The sequence below is a fragment of the Notothenia coriiceps genome, unplaced genomic scaffold (genome assembly GCF_000735185.1).
Source record: "Notothenia coriiceps isolate Sejong01 unplaced genomic scaffold, NC01 NC01_scaffold00031494, whole genome shotgun sequence".
Taxonomy (NCBI): Eukaryota; Metazoa; Chordata; class Actinopteri; order Perciformes; family Nototheniidae; genus Notothenia; species Notothenia coriiceps.
Genome location: NW_011364195.1, coordinates 598,958 through 610,066, shown reverse-complemented (window position 1 = coordinate 610,066; position 11,109 = coordinate 598,958). Strand labels below are relative to the sequence as shown.

At 47.5% G+C, this 11,109-nt stretch overlaps 1 protein-coding gene and 1 long non-coding RNA gene across 2 annotated transcripts; one reads left to right on the top strand and one right to left on the bottom strand.

Moving 5' to 3' along the window:
• Positions 1 to 126: 126 nt before the first annotated feature.
• On the top strand, positions 127 to 4,218 carry LOC104960043 (uncharacterized). Its single transcript, XR_799948.1, has 3 exons — positions 127 to 213; positions 812 to 932; positions 1,457 to 4,218. It is a non-coding gene; the product is annotated as an uncharacterized lncRNA (long non-coding RNA).
• Positions 4,219 to 8,521: 4,303 nt separating this feature from the next.
• LOC104960048 (uncharacterized) lies at positions 8,522 to 9,546 on the bottom strand. The gene is made up of 2 exons (XM_010787994.1): positions 9,510 to 9,546; positions 8,522 to 9,315 (listed from the first exon to the last, which is right to left on the bottom strand). The coding sequence occupies exon 2, from the start codon at positions 9,137 to 9,139 to the stop codon at positions 8,522 to 8,524; it is 618 nt and encodes a 205-aa protein (XP_010786296.1). The 5' UTR covers positions 9,140 to 9,315; positions 9,510 to 9,546.
• Positions 9,547 to 11,109: the final 1,563 nt, after the last annotated feature.

Here is an 11,109-nt window from a genome sequence, read left to right as displayed (position 1 = left end):
CACCTTTGTCTCTCATTCACCGCCTACCACCCGGCAGGTAAAACAATACGTTTTACATAAGTGACATGATTAGTTCAGATTTATAAGATGTCGGGCAAAAGTGGTTTGTACTAACGCTTGTGTCGCCGCCCAAGGCGGCTGGCTCTGATAAGCTGTACAACGCCCAGAGGGACGCTACAAACACGGATGTTTACCTGCTGCCCAAGAAGATGGGTAAGACTATTTGCCAGTCCAGAATTTGCTAAGGAATTAATCAGACTTATGTATACAAAAATACTTCAAACTCGCAGCAAGATATCACGCCAGCAAGATATCACGCCAGCAAGATCTAAAATACCCTGTTTGGTACTTAAGTAGCCACCAAGCAGGAAGTCATTCCAGGGAGGTTGTTTCTTCCCCAGCAGAGAGCCTGCAGGCACACTGCGTTTATCTCTATAGACAACACAGTCAGTCTCATCTGTTCAGTCTGTGGATAGCTTATCAGTCACAGTAGAATGAGTCTGTGTGTGTGCAGCATGTCTGCAGTGCTGCCTGTCACTTCTCTTAGTGTCCACTCTGTGACTTAAAGCAGAGTGCACACACAGCAAATAAAAGCAGAGAGACAAATGTAGGTCAGTGTGGGCTGCTGCTGCTGCCACTGCACACACTGATGATTGACGCAAGGAAAGGAAGGAAGTATGATGAGAAGGGAGATAGTAGACAGTGCAAGAGAAATTAGATGGTACATCGGAGAGCTTCCCTCATTGGAACGATGGATCAGCCACAGTTGCCTGGTCTTGTTAACATGCTTATTTTCTCTTTTGCTTTGCAGATGAGTATGTGGCCAGCCTACATCTCCCCACGTTCGACGCACATCTCACAGAGCTGAGTGACGAGCAGGCCAAGTACCTGGGCTTGAACAAGAACGGGCCCTTCAAGCCAAACTACTATAGGTAAGGAAACACTTCAACACTTGACAACAATCTTATTTTCAAAGGACTTTAGGTGCTATATACAACGGTCTTAAGAAGCATTGTATGTTATATAAAAAAATTGAAGCCAAAAACTCAGAATTTCCCAGATAAAATGTATATAAAAAAAAATTGCAAGATGAAACTCAGAAATGTAGTGAAAATATCATTGAAAATAGTGTACTCATTTGTTGTTTTTTTTATTATTTAATAACATCTATATTCTAAAATCAATTAAAAGTTTGCTCTCAAATATTTATGACTTAAATCTTGAGAAAAATCTGATTTTTTTTCCTCAGATTATTAACCGCTACCCGTGCTCCGTAATTTAATTATTTTGTACCTACTTTGTGCCGAGATTCAAGAGTCAGGTCAAGATCAAATCCTTTAAAGGAAGAGACCGTAACTCGTCAATCCTGCATGTACAGTGCTTGGATACGTTTTCACCTCTTATATTTAAGTCAACTATCATCCTAACGTTTGTGCTTTCTGTTTTTCTCCCAAAGGTATTAAACCAGTGTCGGCGTTTGACTGAAGAAATACAAATACTCCATGATTGGCACAGACTCAAAGAGGGGGAGGAGGAGGAAGACAGAAGGAACGACAGTCAACACACCTGCTTTATGTTATGGGGGGGGAGGTTGGGGAGGAGCTCTGACTGAGAGGGGGCGGGGCTTATCTTGCGGTTATGGCAGCCGTTTTATTTATTCACGCTCAACAACAATAATGATAACTCTAAATCTGTGGAGCTGCTCCTGCCATTAGCCGTTAGCTAGCTCCGCGACGTCTTCTTCCGGACGATGTTTTACTTCCTTTTTCACCACAATTATCTCTTTCTCTTTAATCACTCATTTGTATGTCGACTTGTATGTAAATCCTCCTTCCCATTGCCAGATCTTTTATTGTTTAACTATTAAAGATGAAATTATTGATGCTAAAAAGATATATACTATATAAAAAGAAAATTTGATTTAAGAAAAGAAATCTGTGTGAATGAAGGCCGTTGAAGATTCAGTGACGGACACTTTTTTTCCTGTCTGTTCTTTTCTACCTGTGATTTAGTTTTTCTCTTGTGTAACATTGAGAGGGCGGGGTTTAGACCTAGTGGGCGGGGATTAGGCGGGATCTCAGGGTCCAATCATATCATGACTTTTATTTGATCATTCTCATTGAGATTCACCGTTGTGTCTGTTTTTAAACATTTTTTTATGCGTGTCCGATCAGCCTGTAGTTGTCAGACCTTTTGTCTTAGTACGACTGGACGGGGTCTTCCCACCTGTCACTCAAAGCCACAGTGAAAACATCTCATTGGCTGCTTCTTTCTCGGATTCCAGCTGCTCACACAGCGACTGTGTTGAAGTATTTCCAGCTTGTGAGAGATAAACCTTTTCATTTAGCCTCTTTCTTTACCAAGAATGACTATACTGTATTAGAAGCATGGCAGGTTGTCAGACCATTACATACTGTATATTTAGATATTTATATTGAAACATTTTCTATCCTTTTCTCTCCCGTGCCACCTCATATCATATGTCGTAAAGATAAGCAATTAAGTGTTCTGATGATAAGTGTAATAAATGTATTTAAGCCCTCACTTTGAATACTGTGACAGAAAATATTTAAAGAGAAACCAAATTAGCAGCAAGTTGCTGCCTGGCCGGTACTCAAACAGATCTTCAATCAGGTCCTCAAAGAAAAATATGTTTGTTTTTTTATCATCCACACCACAACTCTTTGGTACTCACCGAAAAAGTTCATTTTAAAAAGTAAGATCTGGGAAATAATCTCTTTTCATCCAAGAAGCACATTTACCCTTGCTGTACGTGCGTTTGCCTGTAAACGATTATTTCCCACTTTTCTTTCTTTCTTTTTTTAAGTTCTCAAAACTCGGCTTGCTAGCCTTGAAATATTTAATTTCTTTTTCCCCTCCTGAAAGACTTAGATTCTCTCCAGCTGACCTGACGGTGCAAATTAGAAAGTCCTGACAGTCAAGTGTACCCCGCCCGCCGCAATACTGGCTCTGCACCTGAACCCATCAGGTCCTCTGCTAACCTGCTGAGAGACGCTGCCACCATTACTCTCACAGAGAGGGATCACATGCTTAAACACACATACAGTAGCTCATTATCCAGGTCTTTGATCATCTTACACATTTTGAATAAGAGGAAATAGCACAAAGGTTTTTTATTTACCAGTTTAGCTCATTCAGACTAAGAATATGCACAATTAATAAAATGTAATTGCTGTGTAACAATGACTAGTATCTTTACAAACTATTTAACATCAACCAAAGTCTTTAAAGGACTATTTTGGCAATTTTTAAAAATATTTGTATTTGCTTTTGTGCAGAGTTGAGAAAATGTATAGCGCTCATGTTACTGTAGCCAGCAGCTACTTAGCTAATGTTAACATGAAGGTTAAAAAGCAAAAATGTCCGACTACAAGCGCCTCTGAAAGTTACGTTTTCATAAAATAAAATAAACATAAGTGTGTGAGCTTTCAAGGTGCTTGTATCTAGATTGTTAACTTTGGACAAAGCCACGCTAGCTGTTTTCCATCATTTCCCATCTTCGGCTAGCCACAGCTACAATGTTGGCATACAGATAAGGGTAGGATTGATCTTATTATGCAAGTCTCAACAAGAAAGTCAATAACAGTATTTCCCAAATGTCAAGCTATTCCTAATTAATTTGGCAAAAGCAAAATAACGTATATAAAAAAGATATACATTTATAGGCACGTAGTAACGTACGCCCCAAGATCCTACACTGTCACAGCAGACAACCTCATTATCACAAAGTCTGTGCATTAATGTCTCCTTGTGCAGTTGAGAATCCCTTCTTATAGTAGTGCGACCTGTGCTCTTAAACCTGTTGTCTTACTTTTCCTTTTTGAATGTGTGTTTAAGAGTATAACATCTGGAGAGAAAGCTGAGGTGATTATAGATGATGACGTGTGTGTCTTAATGTCTTTCTGTATTTGAACAATTTTTTTTTTTTTTTGTCGTCCACAATTGCTTTTCGTTAACAGCTGCCTCAGGATCCTAGCCTGTGCGTTATGGGGAGAAAGCTTTTGTTTTGTTTTGTCGTACGGGTGGGCGGGGGAAGACACCAGCATCGTATCTGTATATAAACACTATATACAGATATGACAACCTTTAAAAGTATAGGAAGGTAAAAGAAGAATCCACTCCTGTATTTATTGTTGTAAATCCTAATACAGTGCAAACTGGCAAATTCTCAAACATGTTTTAAGTTGTTGAATAAATTAAAAAAAAACTATGTTTAAATATTGCAAGTGATAATGGTAGATGAGCAATAATTTAAAACATTCTGTAATCTTATTGAATAAAGATGTTAAAAAAAACTGTAACCTCTTTGTGTGCATCTCCTTGATTCGACTGGTGTCAACACATAATCACCCACTTATGTAGGTGTTTGTGTTTCTTTGCATTCTCTGATTTCTCAGTATACTGTTCATGTGTGTTGGGGGAAGGGGTGCAGCTGCTGAGGTCTGTCCGAGCCACAGTGATGTCATCTGAGCCAGGAGCCAACACACAGGGACGTCTCCGACATCAACAGCTGGCTGTGAGCCTTTTATTTATTCTTGACACACAGATCAACACAATAAAATCAGCCCATTGTGCCCTGAAAGGGAAATGTTTAACATATAGGAAGAATATACGTTGGAATGAAAAGTGAGTTTTTATTATACTATATTAAGTATTTTGGCTCGGTACTTTATACAACGGTTCTAAAAAGCATTGTATGTTATATAAAACTATAGTTACGTCTGTAACTACGGTTCTATGAGTCCCGGATGACCGCCAGAGGCGGTGCTTTTAGCACTGGATATGTCCATCGCGTGCAATAAAGTCACCTGTGACACCGGCTATATCAGCTGGTGTCATCAGAGGATCTGTTCCCAGAATCTTCTCGCGAGCACACAAGGATTCTGAGTGACAGGAAACTCTGGCGGTCATCCGGGACTCATAGAACCGTAGTTACAGACGTAACTATCGTTCTATTTCGTCCCTACTGACCGCCAGAGGCGGTGCTTTTAGCACTGGATGACTTATACCAACCATGTCATGAAGAAACCAAATACTCACCTAGCTGGAAGCAGCGGAGCTTGGCAACAGGACCACGAGTTCCACCTAAGGCATGTATCGCTCACGGAGAGGGCATGCAACTCCCCAACTCGCTTCCCTGAGGTTATGGCAAGCAGAAATGCTGCCTTCAGGGACAGCCACTTAAGCCCGACCTGGGCCAGGGGCTCGAAGGGAGGAGATCCAGCACTAGGGGCAGGTCCCAAGCCGGGGCCCTTGGGGTGCTAGGGGGACGCTGCCGTAGAGCCCCTCTTAGAAAGAGGGACACCTACCGTTAGCGCCCCACTGTGGCGCCATCGACTCAGACATGTCGGGCAGAGATAGCAGCCATATACATCTTCAAAGTGAAGTGAGAACGTCCACTATCCAGAAGGGACTGCAGGAACTCTAAAACGGTGGCCACGGAGCAATGTCCCGGATTCTCAGCCTTACTGAAACACCGATGGGAGAAGAGCTTCCATTTCCACTCATACTGTGCTCGAGTGGACGGAGCTCTGGCATTCAGGATAGTTTCCCTGACAGATGCCGTGAAACCGCTCAACAGTGGGTTGGGCCCCGCAGAGGCCAAGCCCAGAGCTGAAGGCGGTGAGGGTCGGGATGCCAAATCTGACCCTTGAGGTGTGACAGAAGGTCCTTCCTGTTGGGGAGACGCCATGGTGGGCTGCAGCAGTGACTGCGCAGCAGTGGGAACCAGACTCTCCCCGGCCAGCGGGGGGCGACAAGAAGGAACCTGTGTCCCTGAGTAAGGACCCTCTGAAGCGTCTGAAGTATCAGAGGCAGCGGCGGGAAGGCATACAGGAGAATGTCCGGCCAGTCGTGCGTCAGGGCGTCCTGACCCATCGGGCTGGTCAACTCTGTCCAGGAGAACCAGAGGGGGCAGTGCCTCGACTCTCCCGAGGCAAAGAGGTCCACCTTGGCCCTGCCGAAAAGGCTCCAGATTGTCTCCACCACTTCTGGGTGAAGCCTCCACTCCCCTGGTGGAGGTTTGTGCCGAGAGAGGAAATCTTCCTCCTGATTTTGGTCTCCTGGCAGAAAGACTGCTCGCAGGCTGGCCAAGCGGGGAGACGCCCAAGACAAGAGGCTCTGTGAAACCCGGAGCAGCTGTGCGGACCTGGTGGTTGATCTGGGACAAGCGGACATGTTGTCCGAACGAACAAGCACATGCCTGTCCGTCAGTTGGGGTAAAAAGTGCCTGAGCGCAAGCAGCACAGCGCGAAGCTCTAGCACGTTGATGTGATATGCACCCTCCTGGGCGGACCACAGACCCTGAACAGTCCTGCCCTGCCCTGCCCTGCCACGCCGCACCCCACCCTGAGAGACATGCATCTACAGTGACAGTCTTCCGGCGGGATGGGATGGCGCCCATGGGCACGCCCATCAGAAGATAGGCCCTGTTTCTTCAGCGTGACAGAGAGTGAAAGCACTGGTGCGACACCCTGAGAATTACGTGGTGGGACGAACGAGTGTGTGGTGTGTGTGTGTGTGTGTGTGTGGAAACCAACGGCGTGGAGAGTACTTCCTACGGTACAGTGATCGTCGGAAGCGATTGGAGGTAGATAGTTGATACGTGTGTGTGTCGTCCGTGTGCGTGTGTGTCGTGTGTGTGTGTGTGTGTGTTGTGTGTGTGTGTGTGTGTGTGTGTGTGTGTGTGCTCCCTCCCTTGTGTTGTAGTGTGTGTTTACGGAGGGCTCTCGCTGCGGAAGGGTGAGGATTGATTGTGGACCGCAGGGTGCAGCGTCAGACAGCTACAGCGAGTAAACAACGTAGTTCAGGGCGAGAGTCAGCGCAGCCCGGTTGACAGGAAGATATCAGGGACAAGGGAGTCAGGACAGAAGGACAGGAGGTCCAGACACGTCGGAGGTCAGAGGAGATCGTGGTGTCAAACGTCGAGAGGTCAGGGTAGCGTCCGGATGTACCGAGGGAGATGCGATCCGCGGAAGAACGCCGTATCGGGACGGGAATCAGTGGGAGTGACGGAGGAGGAAATCGTCCTAATGTACTGCCTCGTCAGAGCCGGTACAGTACGACCTCTCTGTGGTCCGGGAGAGGGCGAAGTATCGAGACTAGCGCGCCTGGGACCGACGGTACGTCTTAGGCCGCTCCCAACTGACCCCTAGCGTACGGTGGGTAACTCGGACGATTAGTCGGAGGGACTAAAACCAGGACTACTCCGAGATTCCGGACTACTGGTCCTACGTTAGTAAGGGCCATCAAGGTCACCGTCCCAGTGATCTGCTTGACAAACATTCCGATGCTGCGTCGCCGTGTGTACCTCAGCATATCCCTTGAGAGAGAGGCTGGGGTAGATTACGTACCGGCGGAGGCGGATTTGACGTTCGTCCGAACCGACTCGGAAGAGAAACGATCCGGAGTCACCTTAGGAGTGACGTCCGGAAGACGGGATTACTGATCCTTAACCTGCTTCAATACAGGGATGACCACGTCTGAGATTGCTCCCGCGCCCCCCCCGATCCGGAACTTCAGGGCCACGGGCCAGCAGCGGACGATAAGGGTCGTCGTTGAGTCGATGACCGCGACGGGACATGAAAGGCTGGGTAATCCACCAAAGGTGGGATATGGTCCTATTTTAACGTCAAGACCTGCGGCGGGACGGAAGCCGGGCCCAGTTCTACTTGCAACATCCTGGTGCCGTCTCCTAATCGAGACCGGGTCTTTCTTTGACCAGGCAGGAGAACCGGTTCCCGCGTTTAGCTGGGTCATCTTGGGGACAAGTCAGTCCCCCAAGATGAGCCGCATTTGAAATGACCACTCGTTCTTCAGTCGCTAAGAGGTCATGACCTGGGAGTCTCCTTAGTTGTCTAAAGACTTCCACGAGGAGAAAGGTTGTACGCTGGTTGTCGTCTGTGGGAGGCACAACATGTGTGTCCACCTTCACAAAGTGTTGGCATCCTGAACTCCTGCTCTCGGATGAAGTTGTGCACGGCTAACCAGGGTGTGGTCTTCAAGGACTTCCAAACGGAAAGTCCTGGTCGTAATAGTCAAGTCCCATGAAGGAAGCCAGAGAGGGAGCGAGGTTCCTCACGATATTGGTCTCCAGCACCGCTCCGTCGTGAGCTTGGGGACGTTGTGTCCTCGTACTTCTCAGACGGCATGGTGATCTGCGTGACCGACCAAAGACGCGGCATGGCCAAGGTTCACCTGGGTCCTATGCTGGCGGTAGGAATAAAGTGCATGGCCAACCTCTGGACTGTCATTTGTGCCTTTCTCGACGGGACCTAGGGAGGGTTGGACCAGTTGAATGTGACCCCAACCAGGATTCTAAGGCCAAGCGGTACTCCCGGATTGGACTGTGGGAGCAGCACACCCTGCTTAAAGGGTGGAGAGGGTAGGAAGTCCGTCCGTTCTCACACAAATGTAAGGCAAGGAGGCCGAGAACCCGGTCTGACTGACGACGGAGTCGCAACACGGGAATTCCGGACGAACAGCGACCGCGTCGGAACGTCTACAGCCCGACTTGTCGGAAGTGAACCTGCGGTTCAGCGTGTCCGTNGGAGGCGTCCTCCACACCCTGCAGAGAGCCCTGAGCAGAGGAGTGGGAAGCCTCCCCGGGAGTGAGCGGGGCCTTGTCGTCCACCTCTTCATTGAAGAGGTTAGCCGAGGCTGCTAGTGACATGGCATCCTCATGCAGAGGTGCGGCAACCAAAGGAGGGGCAGGCGGCAAGCCAGCAGCCCCTATACCGGCCACTGGCGGAAGGGCTAAGAGGAGCGACTTCATCATGTCGATGTCTGCGGCTAAACGATCCACCTTAGAGGACAGCCTGTTTCTAGTCCTCCTTTTGGGGGGCGAACCCGTAGCCATCGCTCCCTCGGGTCGCCGGGAACGGCCGAACTGAGCTGGGGGAAGATGCGACAAGAAGAGGTGTCCGTTGGCTGCTGCCAGATGCTCCACCTCTGCGACTCTGGCCGCTCTGAGCGCCCAAGTCATGCAGCTACAGTTCATGCAGGCGTCCTGCGCGAGACCCTCCATCAAATGCTCGAGACCAAGGCAGGAGGGGCAGCGGTCGTGGCCGTCCTCGGGCTCGAGAGAAGCCATACAGGCGCTACATGGATGAGCCATCATGTAGGTAGCCGGATGCAGCGTAACCGGGAGCGGGTTGCGAGAACACAGCCTTCATCAGTTAGCTGCTGAACGGAAGGAGTAGAGCCCTGCTCCTACTCGCCGAACACGAGAGGGGTGTAATGTCCTACACCCGCGTTACTAGCAGAGGGAGCGGGGAGCGAGAGCACTGCCTTCACCTAGCTGAGTAAACGAAAGCGCAAAGCTACTAGCAGAGGGAGCGGGGAGCGAGAGCACTGCCTTCACCTAGCTGAGTAAACGAAAGCGCAAAGCTACTAGCAGAGGGAGCGGGGAGCAAGAGCGCTGCCTTCAACTAGCTGAGTAAACAAACGCGTAAAGCTACTAGCAGAGGGAGCGGGAGCACTGCCTTCACCTAGCTGAGTAAACAAAGCACAGAGCTACCAAATAAGGAAGCTTAACAGGGCAGCTAGCCAGCCGGCTGCTGCTCACAGTCAAGAAACACTCTTACCAGGAGCAGGAGTGAAAACACTGCCTTGAGTAAAATAGCGAAACACAAGCTAAGGAAACTGGCTTCTAAAGAAAAAACAGCACGGGTAATCCGGTGCTTACCTCAAGCGTCAGCCAAAGTGGCTGACCGGGCAGGACCCAGGACACGACAAAAGCTGGAACTCAAGATGCTAATGATAGCTTGGCGCAACGCTGCGCTATCAGGAAAGTACAGAGAGCGCAACAAGGGCAACTCCTGGGAGAGGGGGCGGAAACGCTGCTGTCACAAGAAAGTTCAAGCCAGGTAGCAACCAAGACAGAAATCAGGACAACCTAGCTGGGAGAGGGAGTGGAAACACTGCCGTCACCGACCAAGCCGACACCAACCTGTCCGTTGAAGTTTTCTGCGCAGCCGGCCACAGCTCCTGGAGGACGGGTAACCCCGCGGCTCCGACTGGATCAGTCCCGAAGCTGCACGCAGCCAGCTGGATGCAGAGAAATCAAAACGTTCCAACTGAACGCTGTAGGCTACAATATTGTAGCCACGGTACCCTCGCGCAGCGAGAAGATGAAAAGAACAGATCCTCTGATGACACCAGCTGATATAGCCGGTGTCACGTGGGTCACAGGTGACTTTGTTGTTATTGGTACTCGTACGGCGCATGCGCACGATGGATATATCCAGTGCTAAAAGCACCGCCTCTGGCGGTCAGTAGGGACGAAATAGAACTTAAACAAATGAAATATGTATTACCTAAATCTTGAGATTCTCAGATTATTACTCTACCCTTTCTCCATACTTTAATGATTGTTTACCTACTATGTGCTGACATGGGTTCAAGATGGGTTTTTATCTTCAAAAGGGACTTTTACTCTAGGGGAGAGTGGGGTAAGTTGAGCCATTTTTTTGTTATGCTGTTTTCTAAGCAAGGAGAAATGACACATAGTAAAAATGAAAACACACACCTATAATTCAGGATGTCTCCTATCAATGGCAATGATAATAATTAATATTTGATCAAGGGCAGTGAAAATATTACTTCTTAAAAAAAGTAACAACTTACCCCAGTTTAGGGGTAAGTTGATCCAGGTCAGGGGGTAAATTGAACCACTGTTCAAACCTGGGCATACCTGTTCAAACCTGGGCATACCTACAACAAATCTTAAAGGTAACTATAAACAATAAATAGCAAACCAAATACAAGCTTAGTTTTTCAAATATTTTTAATATAAATTTCGATTGAATTGATGGATTTTTTTTTTACATGTTAAAAGGAAAAGTAATCATACAAATGGTGATACAATTTCATACATCTTACCAATCAAACACAGGGTAAATTCAACTTTAAATGTAGCCTACAATGAGCTCTTATTATCAACTTGGCCTACTTTCATTAATTTCTCCATTGAAAAACTGGCTCAACTTACCCCAAGACCCATGGTTCACTTTACCCTATAGCCACCATTTCAGAAAAAATAGCCTAGCATTAAAATTTTCTTTAGCTTAATGATTCACATGGTTTACG